A 22,289-nucleotide genomic window follows, 5' to 3' on the forward strand; every position below is an offset into this window, starting at 1 on the left:
ACCACCCCAATCCCTGACCCCCACCCTCCCTGTCCCCACAGAGCTGATACAAACCACCCCAATCCCTGACCCCCACCCTCCCAGTCCCCACAGAGCTGATACAAACCACCCCTATCCCTGACCCCCACACTCCCAGTCCCCACAGAGCTGATACTAACCACCCCAATCCCTGTTCCCCACCCTCCCTGTCCCCACAGAGCTGCTACAAACCTCTCCAATCCCTGTTCCCCACCCTCCGTCCCCACAGAGCTGCTACAAACCACCCCAATCCCTGACCCCCACCCTCCCAGTCCCCACAGAGCTGCTACAAACCACCCCAATCCCTGACCCCCACCCTCCTTGTCCCCACAGAGCTGCTACAAACCACTCCAATCCCTGTTCCCCACCCTCCCAGTCCCCACAGAGCTGATACAAACCACCCCAATCCCTGTTCCCCACCCTCCCAGTCCCCAGAGAGCAGATACAAACCACTCCAATCCCTGACACCCACCCTCCCAGTTCCCACAGAGCTGCTACAAACCACTCCAATCCCTGTTCCCCACCCTCCCAGTCCCCACAGAGCTGATACAAACCACCCCAATCCCTGTTCCCCACCCTCCCTGTCCCCACAGAGCTGCTACAAACCACTGCAATCCCTGACCCCCACCCTCCCAGTCCCCAGAGCTGCTACAAACCACTCCAATCCCTGACCCCCACCCTCCCAGTCCCCACAGAGCTGATACAAACCACTCCAATCCCTGTTCCCCACCCTCCCAGTCCCCACAGAGCTGATACAAACCACCCCAATCCCTGTTCCCCACCCTCCCAGTCCCCACAGAGCTGATACAAACCACCCCAATCCCTGACCCCCACCCTCCCAGTTCCCACAGAGCTGATACAAACCACTCCAATCCCTGTTCCCCACCCTCCCAGTTCCCACAGAGCTGATACAAACCACCCCAATCCCTGTTCCCCACCCTCCCAGTCCCCACAGAGCTGATACAAACCACTGCAATCCCTGACCCCCACCCTCCCAGTTCCCACAGAGCTGCTACAAACCACTCCAATCCCTGTTCCCCACCCTCCCAGTTCCCACAGAGCTGATACAAACCACCCCAATCCCTGACCCCCACCCTCCCAGTTCCCACAGAGCTGATACAAATCACTGCAATCCCTGACCCCCACCCTCCCTGTCCCCACAGAGCTGATACAAACCACCCCAATCCCTGACCCCCACCCTCCCAGTCCCCACAGAGCTGATACAAACCACCCCTATCCCTGACCCCCACACTCCCAGTCCCCACAGAGCTGATACTAACCACCCCAATCCCTGTTCCCCACCCTCCCTGTCCCCACAGAGCTGCTACAAACCTCTCCAATCCCTGTTCCCCACCCTCCGTCCCCACAGAGCTGCTACAAACCACCCCAATCCCTGACCCCCACCCTCCCAGTCCCCACAGAGCTGCTACAAACCACCCCAATCCCTGACCCCCACCCTCCTTGTCCCCACAGAGCTGCTACAAACCACTCCAATCCCTGTTCCCCACCCTCCCAGTCCCCACAGAGCTGATACAAACCACCCCAATCCCTGTTCCCCACCCTCCCAGTCCCCAGAGAGCAGATACAAACCACTCCAATCCCTGACACCCACCCTCCCAGTTCCCACAGAGCTGCTACAAACCACTCCAATCCCTGTTCCCCACCCTCCCAGTCCCCACAGAGCTGATACAAACCACCCCAATCCCTGTTCCCCACCCTCCCTGTCCCCACAGAGCTGCTACAAACCACTGCAATCCCTGACCCCCACCCTCCCAGTCCCCAGAGCTGCTACAAACCACTCCAATCCCTGACCCCCACCCTCCCAGTCCCCACAGAGCTGATACAAACCACTCCAATCCCTGTTCCCCACCCTCCCAGTCCCCACAGAGCTGATACAAACCACCCCAATCCCTGTTCCCCACCCTCCCAGTCCCCACAGAGCTGATACAAACCACCCCAATCCCTGACCCCCACCCTCCCAGTTCCCACAGAGCTGATACAAACCACTCCAATCCCTGTTCCCCACCCTCCCAGTTCCCACAGAGCTGATACAAACCACCCCAATCCCTGTTCCCCACCCTCCCAGTCCCCACAGAGCTGATACAAACCACTGCAATCCCTGACCCCCACCCTCCCAGTTCCCACAGAGCTGCTACAAACCACTCCAATCCCTGTTCCCCACCCTCCCAGTTCCCACAGAGCTGATACAAACCACCCCAATCCCTGACCCCCACCCTCCCAGTTCCCACAGAGCTGATACAAATCACTGCAATCCCTGACCCCCACCCTCCCTGTCCCCACAGAGCTGATACAAACCACCCCAATCCCTGACCCCCACCCTCCCAGTCCCCATAGAGCTGCTACAAACCACTCCAATCCCTGACCCCCCACCCTCCCAGTTCCCACAGAGCTGATACAAACCACTCCAATCCCTGTTCCCCACCCTCCCTGTCCCCACAGAGCTGATACAAACCACCCCAATCCCTGACCCCCACCCTCCCAGTCCCCACAGAGCTGATACAAACCACTCCCATCCCTGACCCCCACCCTCCCAGTTCCCAGAGAGCAGATACAAACCACTCCAATCCCTGTTCCCCACCCTCCCTGTCCCCACAGAGCTGCTACAAACCACTGCAATCCCTGACCCCCACCCTCCCAGTCCCCAGAGCTGCTACAAACCACTCCAATCCCTGACCCCCACCCTCCCAGTCCCCACAGAGCTGATAGAAACCACTCCAATCCCTGTTCCCCACCCTCCCAGTTCCCACAGAGCTGATACAAACCACCCCAATCCCTGTTCCCCACCCTCCCTGTCCCCACAGAGCTGATACAAACCACTCCAATCCCTGACCCCCACCCTCCCAGTTCCCACAGAGCTGATACAAACCACTCCAATCCCTGTTCCCCACCCTCCCAGTTCCCACAGAGCTGATACAAACCACCCCAATCCCTGACCCCCACCCTCCCAGTCCCCACAGAGCTGATACAAACCACTCCCATCCCTGACCCCCACCCTCCCAGTTCCCAGAGAGTAGATACAAACCACTCCAATCCCTGTTCCCCACCCTCCCTGTCCCCACAGAGCTGCTACAAACCACTGCAATCCCTGACCCCCACCCTCCCAGTCCCCAGAGCTGCTACAAACCACTCCAATCCCTGACCCCCACCCTCCCAGTCCCCACAGAGCTGATACAAACCACTCCAATCCCTGTTCCCCACTCTCCCAGTTCCCACAGAGCTGATACAAACCACCGCAATCCCTGACCCCCACCCTCCCTGTCCCCACAGAGCTGATACAAACCACCCCAATCCCTGACCCCCACTCTCCCAGACCCCACAGAGCTGATACAAACCACTCCAATCCCTGACCCCCACCCTCCCAGTTCCCACAGAGCTGATACAAACCACTCCAATCCCTGTTCCCCACCCTCCCAGTTCCCACAGAGCTGCTACAAACCACTCCAATCCCTGTTCCCCACCCTCCCAGTTCCCACAGAGCTGCTACAAACCACTCCAATCCCTGTTCCCCACCCTCCCAGTCCCCACAGAGCTGCTACAAACCACTCCAATCCCTGACCCCCACCCTCCCAGACCCCACAGAGCTGATACAAACCACTCCAATCCCTGTTCCCCACCCTCCCAGTCCCCACAGAGCTGATACAAACCACCCCAATCCCTGTTCCCCACCCTCCCAGTCCCCACAGAGCTGATACAAACCACTCCAATCCCTGTTCCCCACCCTCCCTGTCCTCACAGAGCTGATACAAACCACCCCAATCCCTGACCCCCACCCTCCCAGTCCCCACAGAGCTGATACAAACCACTCCAATCCCTGTTCCCCACCCTCCCAGTTCCCAGAGAGCTGCTACAAACCACTCCAATCCCTGTTCCCCACCCTCCCAGTTCCCACAGAGCTGCTACAAACCACCCCAATCCCTGTTCCCCACTCTCCCAGTTCCCACAGAGCTGATACAAATCACTGCAATCCCTGACCCCCACCCTCCCAGTCCCCAGAGAGCTGATACAAACCACCCCAATCCCTGTTCCCCACCCTCCCAGTTCCCAGAGAGCTGATACAAACCACTGCAATCCCTGACCCCCACCCTCCCAGTCCCCACAGAGCTGATACAAACCACTCCAATCCCTGTTCTCCACCCTCCCAGTCCCCACAGAGCTGATACAAACCACCCCAATCCCTGTTCCCCACCCTCCCAGTCCCCACAGAGCTGATACAAACCACCCCAATCCCTGTTCCCCACCCTCCCAGTCCCCACAGAGCTGATACAAACCACTGCAATCCCTGACCCCCACCCTCCCAGTTCCCACAGAGCTGATACAAACCACTGCAATCCCTGTTCCCCACCCTCCCAGTCCCCAGAGAGCTGATACAAACCACTCCAATCCCTGTTCCCCACCCTCCCAGTTCCCACAGAGCTGATACAAACCACTGCAATCCCTGACCCCCACCCTCCCAGTCCCCACAGAGCTGATACAAACCACTCCAATCCCTGTTCCTCACCCTCCCTGTCCCCACAGAGTTGCTACAAACCACTGCAATCCCTGACCCCCACCCTCCCAGTCCCCAGAGCTGCTACAAACCACCCCAATCCCTGACCCCCACCCTCCCAGTCCCCACAGAGCTGATACAAACCACCCCAATCCCTGACCCCCACCCTCCCTGTCCCCACAGAGCTGATACAAACCACCCCATCCCTGACCCCCACCCTCCCAGTCCCCACAGAGCTGATACAAACCACCCCTATCCCTGACCCCCACCCTCCCAGTCCCCACAGAGCTGATACTAACCACCCCAATCCCTGTTCCCCACCCTCCCTGTCCCCACAGAGCTGCTACAAACCTCTCCAATCCCTGTTCCCCACCCTCCGTCCCCACAGAGCTGCTACAAACCACCCCAATCCCTGACCCCCACCCTCCCAGTCCCCACAGAGCTGCTACAAACCACCCCAATCCCTGACCCCCACCCTCCTTGTCCCCACAGAGCTGCTACAAACCACTCCAATCCCTGTTCCCCACCCTCCCAGTCCCCACAGAGCTGATACAAACCACCCCAATCCCTGTTCCCCACCCTCCCAGTCCCCAGAGAGCAGATACAAACCACTCCAATCCCTGACACCCACCCTCCCAGTTCCCACAGAGCTGCTACAAACCACTCCAATCCCTGTTCCCCACCCTCCCAGTCCCCACAGAGCTGATACAAACCACCCCAATCCCTGTTCCCCACCCTCCCTGTCCCCACAGAGCTGCTACAAACCACTGCAATCCCTGACCCCCACCCTCCCAGTCCCCAGAGCTGCTACAAACCACTCCAATCCCTGACCCCCACCCTCCCAGTCCCCACAGAGCTGATACAAACCACTCCAATCCCTGTTCCCCACCCTCCCAGTTCCCACAGAGCTGATACAAACCACCCCAATCCCTGTTCCCCACCCTCCCTGTCCCCACAGAGCTGATACAAACCACCGCAATCCCTGTCCCCCACCCTCCCTGTCCCCACAGAGCTGATACAAACCACCCCAATCCCTGACCCCCACTCTCCCAGTCCCCACAGAGCTGATACAAACCACTCCAATCCCTGACCCCCACCCTCCCAGTTCCCACAGAGCTGATACAAACCACTCCAATCCCTGTTCCCCACCCTCCCAGTTCCCACAGAGCTGCTACAAACCACTCCAATCCCTGTTCCCCACCCTCCCAGTTCCCACAGAGCTGCTACAAACCACTCCAATCCCTGTTCCCCACCCTCCCAGTTCCCACAGAGCTGCTACAAACCACTCCAATCCCTGTTCCCCACCCTCCCAGTCCCCACAGAGCTGATACAAACCACTCCAATCCCTGACCCCCACCCTCCCAGTTCCCACAGAGCTGATACAAACCACTCCAATCCCTGTTCCCCACCCTCCCAGTTCCCACAGAGCTGCTACAAACCACTCCAATCCCTGTTCCCCACCCTCCCAGTTCCCACAGAGCTGCTACAAACCACTCCAATCCCTGTTCCCCACCCTCCCAGTCCCCACAGAGCTGATACAAACCACCCCAATCCCTGTTCCCCACCCTCCCAGTCCCCACAGAGCTGATACAAACCACCCCAATCCCTGACCCCCACCCTCCCAGTTCCCACAGAGCTGATACAAACCACTCCAATCCCTGTTCCCCACCCTCCCAGTTCCCACAGAGCTGATACAAACCACCCCAATCCCTGTTCCCCACCCTCCCAGTCCCCACAGAGCTGATACAAACCACTGCAATCCCTGACCCCCACCCTCCCAGTTCCCACAGAGCTGCTACAAACCACTCCAATCCCTGTTCCCCACCCTCCCAGTTCCCACAGAGCTGATACAAACCACCCCAATCCCTGTTCCCCACCCTCCCAGTTCCCGCAGAGCTGCTACAAACCACTCCAATCCCTGTTCCCCACCCTCCCAGTTCCCACAGAGCTGATACAAACCACCCCAATCCCTGACCCCCACCCTCCCAGTCCCCACAGAGCTGATACAAACCACTCCCATCCCTGACCCCCACCCTCCCAGTTCCCAGAGAGTAGATACAAACCACTCCAATCCCTGTTCCCCACCCTCCCTGTCCCCACAGAGCTGCTACAAACCACTGCAATCCCTGACCCCCACCCTCCCAGTCCCCAGAGCTGCTACAAACCACTCCAATCCCTGACCCCCTCCCTCCCAGTCCCCACAGAGCTGATACAAACCACTCCAATCCCTGATCCCCACTCTCCCAGTTCCCACAGAGCTGATACAAACCACCCCAATCCCTGTTCCCCACCCTCCCTGTCCCCACAGAGCTGATACAAACCACCGCAATCCCTGACCCCCACCCTCCCTGTCCCCACAGAGCTGATACAAACCACCCCAATCCCTGACCCCCACTCTCCCAGTCCCCACAGAGCTGATACAAACCACTCCAATCCCTGACCCCCACCCTCCCAGTTCCCACAGAGCTGATACAAACCACTCCAATCCCTGTTCCCCACCCTCCCAGTTCCCACAGAGCTGCTACAAACCACTCCAATCCCTGTTCCCCACCCTCCCAGTTCCCACAGAGCTGCTACAAACCACTCCAATCCCTGTTCCCCACCCTCCCAGTTCCCACAGAGCTGCTACAAACCACTCCAATCCCTGTTCCCCACCCTCCCAGTCCCCACAGAGCTGATACAAACCACCCCAATCCCTGTTCCCCACCCTCCCAGTCCCCACAGAGCTGATACAAACCACCCCAATCCCTGACCCCCACCCTCCCAGTTCCCACAGAGCTGATACAAACCACTCCAATCCCTGTTCCCCACCCTCCCAGTTCCCACAGAGCTGCTACAAACCACTCCAATCCCTGTTCCCCACCCTCCCAGTTCCCACAGAGCTGCTACAAACCACTCCAATCCCTGTTCCCCACCCTCCCAGTCCCCACAGAGCTGATACAAACCACCCCAATCCCTGTTCCCCACCCTCCCAGTCCCCACAGAGCTGATACAAACCACCCCAATCCCTGACCCCCACCCTCCCAGTTCCCACAGAGCTGATACAAACCACTCCAATCCCTGTTCCCCACCCTCCCAGTTCCCACAGAGCTGATACAAACCACCCCAATCCCTGTTCCCCACCCTCCCAGTTCCCACAGAGCTGATACAAACCACCCCAATCCCTGTTCCCCACCCTCCCAGTTCCCAGAGAGCTGCTACAAACCACTCCAATCCCTGTTCCCCACCCTCCTAGTCCCCACAGAGCTGATACAAACCACCCCAATCCCTGTTCCCCACCCTCCCAGTTCCCAGAGAGCTGATACAAACCACCCCAATCCCTGTTCCCCACCCTCCTAGTCCCCACAGAGCTGATACAAACCACCCCAATCCCTGTTCCCCACCCTCCCTGTCCCCACAGTGCTGATTCAAACCATCCCAACCCTCCCAGTCCCCTGGTCCTGGACTCCCTCACTATAGGAAACAACTTCTCCACATCCACACTATCTAGGCCTTTCAATATTCCATAGGTTTCAATGAGATCCATCCTCCTTCTCCTAAACTCCAGCAGGTACAGGCCCAAAGCCATCAAAGTCTCCTCATAGATTATCCCTTTCATTCCTGAAGTAATTCTCCTGAACTGCCTTTGGAGCCCTCTCCAATGCCAGCACATCTTTTCTTAGATAAGGGACCCAAAACGGCCCATGGCTGCAACTGCAATAACCAGACACTCCAGCCCCATCCAGGGGCCCATTCATTGACAGAGCAGTGGGGGCAGGAGGGGAGTCTCACCATGATGCTCTTGCTATTGACATACTGCCGGGGGATAAGGGGCTCGAGGGTGTGCAGGAAGGCCAGGCCGCGGGCAATGTCCAGGGCAAACTTCACCGCCTGGCTCTGATCCACCACAAAATCTGTAACGGGGAGAGTGAGAGTGCAGAGGAGTCAGGAGTTTCAAATTTCAAGTTTAAGTTCCATTATCATTCAACCACACATAAATATAGCAGTGTTATTCCAGGGACTAGGTGCAAAGCACATTCCCAACAACACATAGCACGTAGCACAAATAGCAAATATTGTTACAATTTCAGAAAAACAGTCACAAAGACAAAAATAATAATAATAACCTAATTTACTGATGAGAACAGAGACAACCAAATTATACTTTTGACACATCTTCTATACGTGGCAGATTTGAAATTACAAGCTCCTTCATCAGTAAAGATAACACAATTCATTCAAATAGAACTATTTTCTAAAAATATAAACAAGAACTTTGGACTGGATAAGTGCAGAATATTAAACATAAGGAAAGGTGCAATAGAGCTGGTAGAATATAAAACCGAGCATCAGGATACAACACAACAGATGGATGACTAGGAACCATACAAGTATCTGGGATATCAACAAGCAAAGAAAACAGATCATAGTGTGATAAAGGGAAAACTTTGAACAGAATTCACTTCAAGACTTCCAAAACTCTGGCAAACAGAGCTCAACAGTAAAAATATAACAAAGGGAATAAACCCTTTTGCTATATCCATATTAATGTATTCTTTTGGCAAAATAGCTTAGTCCACAGTAAATCCGGAAAAGTTACAAACAAAAATAAGAACTGAAATGAGAAATTTTATTAGGAAACACGATGTACACTCAAACATACTTAGAGTAATGCTGCCTAAGCAATTACAGGCATAAAAATTGACACAACAACCAGATAAATCTTCATCAACGAAAACAGAATTCAGCACTCCATGAGAGTATTTCAATTCTGATAAGAAGTCACATCTCTAAACCTAAGTGAGGGCACAACACAGAAAAATAAATAATCACTGCAGGAGAAAAAGTCAACCAATGGAAGAGCATGACCCTCTGTGGAAAACATCCCCAGGATCCAAGCAGCCCAGATGTCGACAAAGAGGCGCCAGTCGCCTGACTCAGAGTAGAAGACATCTTCTCAGAAACAGAGGGGTTCTATTTGGCAACACAGGACCAGGTGGTTAACACTAAAAAAATTATCAAAAGTACATAATAAAACGCCAACAAATTCAAGAAGACAAATGCAAAAAATTCCAAGAGAAACAAGAAACAATCCAACACATTACAGGATCCTGCAGCAGTTTAACCTGTGTGAATGAAACTAGCAGAGAAAATAACTGATAGATACAAAGCAGCTTTGATATTCGACAAAACAAGGTACATCAGGCATTAAGTGGAGACGCTTTCAGTCGAACAATCTGGCTGGCCCAACGTGGAGCTTGATATTTTATGTGCTAAACATCAAAAGGAGAATTCCATATTTACAATGTATCTACAATGCTTTCTTTGAAACTACACTTCACACCTCCTGATTTGCACGCACACCACAGACATTCAAATGAATTTTAATTCATTTCACTAGACATTGTCTAGTCTGGCATTCACGGCTTTTAGGAAGCCATTGTTCAGAACTGCACTCCAAATTAAATCCATAATCTATACTCAGAGCTGATGACTGGAGGCCAAAGTCATCTGCTAAATGTAAATGTACTAAACCCAAAAATTGCTCTAACATAACTCAATCTGATTACTAAACAAGCACAATCAAATGCCAAACATCATTCACCAAAAACTTGCTTAAAAATACAAACTCATAAAACACACCATACCTTATCATAAATTCAAGTCTGATCCAGCTTAGAGTCAGAGACCAACAAATTATATTATGACCAATCTGTTATTACAAATCGGACAATCCATAATAACTGTCTGGATATAATATTATAGGATAAACAAGCAAAAACAACTTACTTAACTTTAATATAGTCATTCCAAACACACATAACACACAGAAATCAAGAAGTGAAAAACAACAGAAATATACTGAATAAAAAGAGGAAATTGAAGGACGATGCAATATGAACATTGATCACGACAGTAACATCTACAAGAGCATTAAACAATTCAGCCAACACAGCAATATTTATGTAAATATCCAGACAGACACAACATCAAACACTACCAGACACGCACTTCTCTCTCGGCCAGGCCCACACGAACTCACACTCCTCCCTCAGCCAGGCCCAGACGAACACACACTCCTCCCTCAGCCAGGCCCAGACGAACTCACACTCCTCCCTCAGCCAGGCACAGACGAACACACACTCCTCCCTCAGTGAGACCCAGACGAACTCACACTCCTCCCACAGCCAGGCCCAGACGAACACACACTCCTCCCTCAGCCAGGCCCAGACGAACACACACTCCTCCCTCAGCCAGGCCTATACGAACACACACTCCTCCCTCAGCCAGGCCCAGACGAACACACACTCCTCCCTCAGCCAGGTCCAGACGAACACACACTCCTCCCTCAGCCAGGCCCAGACGAACACACACTCCTCCCTCAGCCAGGCCCAGACGAACACACACTCCTCCCACAGCCAGGCCCAGACGAACACACACTCCTCCCTCAGCCAGGCCCAGATGAACACACACTCCTCCCTCAGCCAGGCCCAGACGAACACACACTCCTCCCTCAGCCAGGCCCAGACGAACTCACACTCCTCCCTCAGCCAGGCCCAGACGAACTCACACTCCTCCCTCAGCCAGGCCCAGACGAACACACACTCCTCCCTCAGCCAGGCCCAGACGAACTCACACTCCTCCCTCAGCCAGGCCCAGACGAACACACACTCCTCCCTCAGCCAGGCCCAGACGAACTCACACTCCTCCGTCAGCCAGGCCCAGACGAACACACACTCCTCCCTCAGTGAGACCCAGACGAACACACACTCCTCCCTCAGCGAGACCCAGACGAACACACACTCCTCCCTCAGCCAGGCCCAGACGAACTCACACTCCTCCCTCAGCCAGGCACAGACGAACACACACTCCTCCCTCAGCCAGGCACAGACGAACACACACTCCTCCCTCAGCCAGGCCCAGACGAACACACACTCCTCCCTCAGTGAGACCCAGACGAACTCACACTCCTCCCTCAGTGAGACCCAGACGAACACACACTCCTCCCTCAGCCAGGCCCAGACGAACACACACTCCTCCCTCAGGGAGACCCAGACGAACTCACACTCCTCCCTCAGCCAGGCCTAGACGAACACACACTCCTCCCTCAGTGAGACCCAGATGAACACACACTCCTCCCTCAGACAGGCCCAGATGAACTCACACTCCTCCCTCAGCCAGGCCCAGACGAACACACACTCCTCCCTCAGCCAGGCCCAGACGAACACACACTCCTCCCTCAGCCAGGCCCAGACGAACACACACTCCTCCCTCAGCCAGGCCCAGACGAACACACACTCCTCCCTCAGCCAGGCCCAGACGAACACACACTCCTCCCTCAGTGAGACCCAGACGAACTCACACTCCTCCCTCAGCCAGGCCCTGACGAACACACACTCCTCCCTCAGCCAGGCCCAGACGAACACACACTCCTCCCTCAGGGAGACCCAGACGAACTCACACTCCTCCCACAGCCAGGCCCAGACGAACTCACACTCCTCCCTCAGACAGGCCCAGACGAACACACACTCCTCCCTCAGCCAGGCCCAGACGAACACACACTCCTCCCTCAGCCAGGCCCAGACGAACACACACTCCTCCCTCAGTGAGACCCAGACGAACACACACTCCTCCCTCAGCCAGGCCCAGACGAACACAGACTCCTCCCTCAGTGAGACCCAGACGAACTCACACTCCTCCCTCAGCCAGGTCCAGACGAACACACACTCCTCCCTCAGCCAGGCCCAGACGAACACACACTCCTCCCTCAGTGAGACCCAGACGAACTCACACTCCTCCCACAGCCAGGCCCAGACGAACACACACTCCTCCCTCAGCCAGGCCCAGACGAACTCACACTCCTCCCTCAGCCAGGCCCAGACGAACACACACTCCTCCCTCAGCCAGGCCCAGACGAACACACACTCCTCCCTCAGTGAGACCCAGACGAACACACACTCCTCCCTCAGCGAGACCCAGACGAACACACACTCCTCCCTCAGCCAGGCCCAGACGAACTCACACTCCTCCCTCAGCCAGGCACAGACGAACACACACTCCTCCCTCAGCCAGGCACAGACGAACACACACTCCTCCCTCAGCCAGGCCCAGACGAACACACACTCCTCCCTCAGTGAGACCCAGACGAACTCACACTCCTCCCTCAGTGAGACCTAGACGAACACACACTCCTCCCTCAGCCAGGCCCAGACGAACACACACTCCTCCCTCAGGGAGACCCAGACGAACTCACATTCCTCCCTCAGCTAGGCCTAGACGAACACACACTCCTCCCTCAGTGAGACCCAGACGAACACACACTCCTCCCTCAGACAGGCCCAGATGAACTCACACTCCTCCCTCAGCCAGGCCCAGACGAACACACACTCCTCCCTCAGCCAGGCCCAGACGAACACACACTCCTCCCTCAGTGAGACCCGAACGAACACACACTCCTCCCTCAGCCAGGCCCAGACGAACACACACTCCTCCCTCAGCCAGGCCCAGACGAACACACACTCCACCCTCAGTGAGACCCAGACGAACTCACACTCCTCCCTCAGCCAGGCCCTGACGAACACACACTCCTCCCTCAGCCAGGCCCAGACGAACACACACTCCTCCCTCAGGGAGACCCAGACGAACTCACACTCCTCCCACAGCCAGGCCCAGACGAACACACACTCCTCCCTCAGTGAGACCCAGACGAACACACACTCCTCCCTCAGCCAGGCCCAGACGAACACAGACTCCTCCCTCAGTGAGACCCAGACGAACTCACACTCCTCCCTCAGCCAGGTCCAGACGAACACACACTCCTCCCTCAGCCAGGCCCAGACGAACACACACTCCTCCCTCAGTGAGACCCAGACGAACTCACACTCCTCCCACAGCCAGGCCCAGACGAACACACACTCCTCCCTCAGCCAGGCCCAGACGAACTCACACTCCTCCCTCAGCCAGGCCCAGACGAACACACACTCCTCCCTCAGCCAGGCCCAGACAAACACACACTCCTCCCTCAGCCAGGCCCAGACGAACACACACTCCTCCCTCAGCCAGGCCCAGACGAACACACACTCCTCCCTCAGCCAGGCCCAGACGAACACACACTCCTCCCTCAGCCAGGCCCAGACGAACACACACTCCTCCCTCAGTGAGACCCAGACGAACTCACACTCCTCCCTCAGTGAGACCCAGATGAACACACACTCCTCCCTCAGCCAGGTCCGGACGAACTCACACTCCTCCCTCAGCCAGGCCCGGACGAACACACACTCCTCCCTCAGCCAGGCCCGGACGAACACACACTCCTCCCTCAGCCAGGCCCAGACGAACACACACTCCTCCCTCAGCCAGGCCCAGACGAACACACACTCCTCCCTCAGCCAGGCCTATACGAACACACACTCCTCCCTCAGCCAGGCCCAGACGAACACACACTCCTCCCTCAGCCAGGCCCAGATGAACACACACTCCTCCCTCAGCCAGGCCCAGACGAACACACACTCCTCCCTCAGCCAGGCCCAGACGAACACACACTCCTCCCTCAGTGAGACCCAGACGAACACACACTCCTCCCTCAGCCAGGCCCAGACGAACACACACTCCTCCCTCAGCCAGGCCCAGACGAACTCACACTCCTCCCTCAGTGAGACCCAGACGAACTCACACTCCTCCCTCAGCCAGGCCCAGACGAACACACACTCCTCCCTCAGCCAGGCCCAGACGAACACACACTCCTCCCTCAGTGAGACCCAGACGAACACACACTCCTCCCTCAGTGAGACCCAGATGAACGCACACACACTTCTCCCTCAGCAAGGGCAACATACAGAGGCAGTTGTGTGTGAACAGACCCTCAGAGGTTAAAGAGGATCAGCATCCTCATCCCCACACCTGCACTCACTTGTTCCCTCGTGCAGAACGTTGTAGAGAGATCCGTAAGGCATCCAGTGTGTGATGATAATGGGGTGGGGAGCAGGAGGCGACTGACAGGCGCCCAGCACCGGCAGCACATTAGGATGGGAGAATATTCTGTGGGTCAGAGTGAAATCAGAGATAGTTAGCAAGTGATTCCACGTATGGAGAGTGTGACCCGAACAGGGCTGAACGCTCTCTCATACTTGCCTCACCCTCTGTCCAGCCCACACCCCCATCCACCCATCTCACCTCCCTCCGTTCTTCCCCCCTACATCCTCTGCCCTATTCTCAACAGCCCCTGTTCGAACACTAACACGTCCCAGCTCACACCCCCATCCACCCTCCCTCCACTCCTTCCCCTATGGTCCCTGCCCTATTTCAACAGTCCCCGCCTGAACACTAACACCTCCCATCATCTCACACCACAGCCCTCTCCACCCTCCCTCCATTCCTTCCCCAATGGTCCCTGTCCCATTCTCAACAGCCCCCGCCTGAACACTAACACCTCCCACCATCTTACCCCCCCACCACACCCTCATCTCATTCTCCCTCTGCTCCTCCACACCACACCTCCCAGCCCACACACCCATCTCCTTCCCTCTGCTCCTCCACACCACACCTCCCAGCCCACACACCCATCTCCTTCCCTCTGCTCCTCCACACCACACACCCATCTCCTTCCCTCTGCTCCTCCACACCACCCCCCAGCCCACACACTCATCTCCTTCCCTCTGCTCCTCCACACCACCACCCCCATCTCCTTCCCTCTGCTCCTCCACACCACACCCCCAGCCCACACACTCATCTCCTTCCCTCTGCTCCTCCACACCACACCCCCCAGCCCACACACCCATCTCCTTCCCTCTGCTCCTCCACACCACACCCCCATCTCCTTCCCTCTGCTCCTCCACACCACCACCCCCATCTCCTTCCCTCTGCTCCTCCACACCACACCCCCAGCCCACACACTCATCTCCTTCCCTCTGCTCCTCCACACCACCACCCCCATCTCCTTCCCTCTGCTCCTCCACACCACCCCCCAGCCCACACACTCATCTCCTTCCCTCTGCTCCTCCACACCACCACCCCCATCTCCTTCCCTCTGCTCCTCCACACCACACCCCCAGCCCACACACTCATCTCCTTCCCTCTGCTCCTCCACACCACACCCCCCCAGCCCACACACCCATCTCCTTCCCTCTGCTCCTCCACACCACACCCCCCAGCCCACACACCCATCTCATTCTCCCTCTGCTCCTCCACACCACACCCCCCAGCCCACACACCCATCTCATTCTCCCTCTGCTCCTCCACACCACACCCCCCATCCCACACACCCATCTCCTTCCCTCTGCTCCTCCACACCACACCCCCCAGCCCACACACCCATCTCCTTCCCTCTGCTCCTCCACACCACACCCCCCCAGCCCACACTCCCATCTCCTTCCCTCTGCTCCTCCACACCACACCCCCCAGCCCACACACCCATCTCCTTCCCTCTGCTCCTCCACACCACACCCCCCAGCCCACACACCCATCTCCTTCCCTCTGCTCCTCCACACCACACCCCCCCAGCCCACACACCCATCTCCTTCCCTCTGCTCCTCCACACCACACCCCCAGCCCACACACCCATCTCCTTCCCTCTGCTCCTCCACACCACACCCCCCAGCCCACACACCCATCTCCTTCCCTCTGCTCCTCCACACCACACCCCCCAGCCCACACACCCATCTCCTTCCCTCTGCTCCTCCACACCACACCCCCCCAGCCCACACTCCCATCTCCTTCCCTCTGCTCCTCCACACCACACCCCCAGCCCTATGTTCAACAATCCCCACCCGAACACTACACACCCACAATTGCCCGACTCCATCACTCTCCCAACACCCACATTCCCCTTCACCCAACTACGACCCTACTCACCCTGGCACTGCTACTACACCCACACAAACCCCCCCACTGCCGCCACCTGAGTTTGGGGTTTTCCTCGTTGAAGTCCCTGCTCTTGCGTGTGGTCCAGTCTCGCACCTTCAACACCTTGACCACAATGTCATTACCCTGCCAGCGGCCCTTCCAGAGCTGGGGACACAAAAAGACCTCCTTATCAATGGACCATTCACTGCCCACTCTGCAACGGCTCCTCACACTGGGCCTGTGGTGGACCCAGTGACATGCTGCACACACTCATCCTGCAGCCATATAACCATATAACAATTACAGCAGGGAAACAGGCCATCTCTGCCCTTCTAGTCCGTGCCGAACGCTTACTCTCACCTAGTCCCACTGACCCACATTCAACCCATAACCCTCCATTCCTTTCCTGTCCATATACCTATCTAATTTTACTTTAAATGACAATACCGAACCTGCTTCTACCACTTCTACTGGAAGCTCGTTCCACACAAATACCACTCTCTTTGAGTAAAGAAACTCCCCCTCGTGTTACCCTTAAACTTTTGCCCCCTAATTCTCAACTCATGTCCTCTTGTTTGAATCTCCCCTACTCTCAATGGAAAAAGCCTATCCACGTCAACTCTATCTTACACCTCACACCTATCAGCATTAAACTCCATCTGCCATCGTTCAGCCCACTCTTCTAACTGGCCTAAATCTCTCTGCAAACTTCGGGAAAACCTACTTCATTATCCACAACGCCACCTATCATCTGCATACTTACTAATCCAATTTACCACCCCATCATCCAGATCATTAATGTATATGACAAACGACATTGGACCCAATACAGATCCCTGAGGCACACCACTAGTCACCGGCCTCCAACCTGACAAACAGTTATCCATCACTACTCTCTGGCATCTTCCATCCAGCCACTGTTGAATCCATTTTACTACTTCAATATTAGTACCTAACGATTGAACCTTCCTAACTAACCTTCCGTGCGGAACCTTGTCAAAGGCCTTACTGAAGTCTATATAGATAACATCCACTGCTTTAGTCTCATCAACTTTCCTCGTATTATAGTTGTCGCTTATAACTAACGAATTCCTCCACACACCAGGCCCAAGCACAGCTGACCCCAGGGTATCCCGTCATCCAACATTTTACCCGAGTCAACAGCAGTAGCTCAATCACCGGGGGTATTGGGGTCAGTGGGATTAACTAGAACACCGGGGATATCGGGGTCAGTAATTACTCAAACATCGGGGTTGTTGGAACGTGAGGAAAGATGTTACCTCCCCTGAGTGGTTCTCGTTGAGCTTATGGTTCAGGGTGAGCTGTTTGTAGTCAATGCCAGCATGTTTGTTCAGTGTTCCATTTCCTGCAAACAGTACAACAGGTACATGGTCACTGTCTCCGCTGCGGTGTCGCCGGATCAAATCACACCCCAGAGACTGACCTACACCACCAACTGACCCACAGTGACACCACCAACCAGAGCAACAAGACTTGTCCACACCCTGCAGACACTTACCACCACCCCAGTCTGACCCATGGACTGACCCACACCTGTGGTGAAACTCAGTGTAATCAGTCCAACACACACCCACCAACACTCAGTGTAACCCCAGTGTACTACATCTACCCACACCGCCAACCCAGAAGTCCACCAGTGCCCCATGAACTGTTCCACACCACTAACTGACCTGACCCACTCCCTGTGAAATGAATCACACCACCGACTGACCCACAACTCGCTGACAGAACCACCCCTGGGATGTAATAAATGGACATACCTGCAAGCAGATCGACCAGCACCTACCATGTCATTTGCAGACCAACCCACACTCCACAGACTGACTCAACACCAAAACACCAACCAACAGCCACTGACTAAGACCTACTGTGTAACTCACAGACTGACCCACACAAACGGGCACTCATGGGTAGAACAGGGAGTAGAGGACTCAACCCAATACATCATGGACACATCCATCCCCACCATTGGTAATACCTACAGTACGTGAAGCACAGCCTCAAGAAGGCAACATCCATCATCAAAGTTCCCCACCATCTTCTCTCAGCTCCCATCGGGCAGGAGGTAGAGAAACCTGAAGTCCTACACAACCACGTTCAGGAACAAATGGAGTCATAAATAAGTACAGCACAGGGAAAGGCCCTTCAGCCCATCTAGTCCATGCCAAAACCTTCCTAATGACCTGCACTGGGACCATAGCTCTCCATATCTCTACTATCCATGTACCTATCCAAACTTCTCAAAAAAATTGAAATTGAGCTCACATGGACCACTTGTTCTGGCAGCTCATTCTCCACTGTCATGACTCTCTGAGTGAACAGGTTTCCCCTCATGTTTCCCTTAAACTTTTCACCTTTCACCCTCAAGCCAGGACTTCAGGTTGTAGTCCCACCAACCTCAGTGGGGAAAGCCTGCTTAGATTTACCCTATCTGTACCCCTCATAATTTTGTATACCTCTGTCAAATCTCCTCAATCTTTTACGTTCTAAGTAATATAATTCTAACTTATTCAATCTTTCCTTATGACTCAGGTCCCCCAGACCCAGCAACTTCCTTGCAAATTTTCTTTGGAGTTTTTCAACCTGGTTTACAACTTTCCTGTAAGTAGGTGATCAAAGCTGCACACAGTACTCCAAATTAGACCCCACCGACGTCTTATACATTTTCAACCTAACATCCCATTTTCTATACTCAATGCATTATGAAGGCCAATATGCCAAAAGCTTTCTTTACGACCCTATCTAACTATGATGCCACTTTCAACAAAAGATGTACCTGTATTCCCTGATCCCTTTGTTCTACCACACTCCTCAGTGCCCTACCATCTACCTTATCAGATCATTTCTGATACCATCAAAATTGCCTTTTGCCAATTTAGAATTTCAGCACTTGGATCAGACCTATCTCTTTTCAAATATACTTTGAAATTAATGGGACCGTGGTCTCTATACAGTTCCCTTACACAAACTAAGGTCAACTGCCCTGACTCATTCCCTAATAGCAGATTTGCACGCTCTCTGGCTGGGACAGTACTGATGAAGGAAACCTTCCTGAATAATTTTTAACAAACTCTATCCCATCTGGTCCTTTTACAGTACAGAAATTACGGTCAAGATGTGGAAAGTTAAAATCACCTACTATAAAAACCTCATGTTTCTGCAACAGTCTGTGATCTCTTTACAATTTGGTCTCCAAATCCCTACGACCTTTGGATGTTCTGTAATTATAGCCCCATTAACATGGTCACACCGTCCTTATTTCTCAGTTCCACCCATAACACCTCACTAGTTGAGTTCTCCAATCTGTTGTGACAGAGCACTGCCATGATGTTTTCCCTGACTAGTAACACCACCCCTGCTCCTTTCATCCCTCCTGCTCTGTCACGGCTAAGAGAACATAACCCCAGAATACTGAGCTGCCAGTCCGGCCCCTCCTGCAACCAAGTCTTACTAATAGCTACTATGTCATAATTCCAGGTGTTGATCCATACCCTGAGCTCATCTGCCTTTCCTACAATACTTCTTGCATTGAAATATACACAGCTCAGGATACTAGACACTCATACCATGCTCAATCTTTTGATTCCTGACTGAGATCTTATCAAAATCTGCCTCCACAACCTCTCCACTAACTGTTCTGGCACTCTGGTTCCCATCCCTCTGCAACTCTAGTTTAAACCCCACCACGCAGCATTAACAAACCTTCCCATTGGGCTATTAGTCCCTCTCCAGTTCAGGCGCAAACCATTCCTTCTATACAGGTCCCACATTCCCTGGAAGAGAGCCCAATGATACAAAAATTTTATGCCCTCCCTCTCACACCAACACCTTAGCCACATGCTAAACTGTATAATCTTCCTAGCTCTGGCCTCACTAGCACATGGCACAGGTAGCAGTCCTGAGATCACAACTGTGGAGGTCCTGCCCTTTAACTTAGCATTTAACTCCCTCTGCAGAACCTCATCACTCGTCCTACCTACATGGACCACGACTTCTGGCAGTTCCAACATAAGAATGCTGAGGACTCGTATGTCCCAGGCATTGGCACCTGGGAATCAACATACCATATGGGAATCTTGTTCTCACCCACAGAATCCCCTGTCCATTCCCCTAACAAAATTCCTATCACCACAGTATGCCTCTCCTCCCTTCCCTTGAGTCACAGAGCCAGACTCAGTGCCAGAGACCCGACCACTGTGACTTTCCCCTGCTAGGTCACACCACCCCTCCCCCATGGTATCCAAAGTCATACATATATTGTTGAGGCGATGGCCACAGGGTACTCTGCACTGGCTCCTGAACCCATTTCCCCTCCTATCACCCAGTTTGCTCTGTCCTGCAGGTTAAGTATGAACACAGGTTACTGGACACTCACTTGGTCGAGTACGAGTTGTTCCTTTCCAAAAGGTGTCCTTATAGGGAACTTTAGTTAGACTCTGGCCTAGCTTTTCTGCACGTTCTGTGGGGGAAAGAAGGGAGAGTTAGAGCTGTGTGATGGAGAGACGGAAAGAGGGAGGGTTAGAGATGTGGGGGAGGAGGAGGGGCAGACAGAGAAAGAGAGAAAAAGAGAGAGTTAGAGTTGTGAGAGAACGAGGCAGGCAAAGAGAGACAGACAGACAGAGAAAGGGAGGTTTAGAGTTGAGAGACAAAGACAGACAGAGAGACAAAGAGACAGAGACACAGACATAGAGATTGAGCAGAGTATACTGTGAGTGGGGTTGTATAAAGACGAAGAAAATTAAGGATTAGCTTTATTTGTCACATGTACATCAAAACATTCAGAGAAATGCATCATTTATGTCGAATCAAATCAGCGAGGATTATGCTGGGCAGCCCACAAATGTCGGCATGCCACAGAATATCCACAAGTTACTAACCCTAACCTGTACGTCCATGGAACATGAGGAAAAAACGGAGCATCTGGAGGAAGCCAGCAGAGTCACTGGGAGAACGAACAAACTCCTTACAGACAGCAGTGAGAACTGAACTCCGACCAGTGACTGAGGAAGGATAGGTTGGCATTGGACAGGGTTCAGAGGAGGTTCATGATAGTGATCTCAGGAATGAAAAGATTAATGAAAGGGTTAATATCTTGTCTTGTATTGGCTAGAGTTCAGAAGAGAAAAGGGAAATCTGATTGAACCTATCAAAGATTGAAAGACCTAGATGGAGTGGATGTGGAGAGGGTGTTTCCTGTAGCAGGTGAGTCCAGACCAGAGGACACAGTCTCAGAATAAAGAGACACCCATTTAGAACAGAGATGAGGAGGAATTTCTTAAGGCAGAGGCTGGTGAATCTGTGGGTTTCACTCCCACAGACAGATGTAAAGGCTAAGTCATTGGATATATTTAAAAGTTCTTGATAATGTTACGCCTGTGCCCCCCCTCCTTTTTGAGAATCGCAAGATCGCTATTAAGTCAGGTCAGGAGACCCAGGAAATGAGAGAGAGAGAGACGCAGAATCCACACGGGGTTTGGAATGTCTTGGCCCCTCAACGATACAAAGCCACGGGAAACGGCCATTGTCTCTTGGAGATGGAATTGTGTATTGAGCACTGTGCTATTCATCGACGTCCTCAAGGAATGAGCAACGTGGGCTGGTTGGGGGATGGCATCCTCCCCAACCTGATTGACATCTGAGACCCCGTGAGTAAGGATAAAAGAGGGTCTGGGGAACAACCCCTTTCAGACGCACCAGGAGACATGCTAGAAATCCCGTGACAGCGTAATAGCGACAGCCGGTGGAAAGCCCACGTGCGTCCTTTTCCATTTGCCTCGGAATTGGTGGGACTGACCACGGAAGACGGCTTAACTAAAAGGAAAAAGACACCGACGACATTTCGAAGGATCGGCATCATAGAAAGGAAACCGGGCAAGTTCTAAGCCTCCGCCTCTCTCTCCAACCAAAAACTGCAGCTTGAATG

At 54.0% G+C, this 22,289-nt stretch overlaps 1 protein-coding gene across 2 annotated transcripts in view; it reads right to left on the reverse strand.

Moving 5' to 3' along the window:
- ilk (integrin-linked kinase) overlaps positions 1–22,289 on the reverse strand; it is a 99,033-nt gene that overhangs the window by 8,288 nt on the left and 68,456 nt on the right. For both annotated transcript variants that reach the window (XM_073044429.1, XM_073044428.1), the window contains exons 6-10: positions 20,742–20,825; positions 17,626–17,711; positions 16,401–16,510; positions 14,415–14,542; positions 8,297–8,418 (exon numbers count right to left, since the gene is read on the reverse strand). In XM_073044429.1, coding sequence (XP_072900530.1) covers positions 8,297–8,418; positions 14,415–14,542; positions 16,401–16,510; positions 17,626–17,711; positions 20,742–20,825 — 530 coding nt within the window. The remainder of the gene's footprint in view (positions 1–8,296; positions 8,419–14,414; positions 14,543–16,400; positions 16,511–17,625; positions 17,712–20,741; positions 20,826–22,289) is intronic.

Source organism: Hemitrygon akajei, chromosome 4, assembly GCF_048418815.1.
Source record: "Hemitrygon akajei chromosome 4, sHemAka1.3, whole genome shotgun sequence".
In the NCBI taxonomy this organism is placed as follows: domain Eukaryota; kingdom Metazoa; phylum Chordata; class Chondrichthyes; order Myliobatiformes; family Dasyatidae; genus Hemitrygon; species Hemitrygon akajei.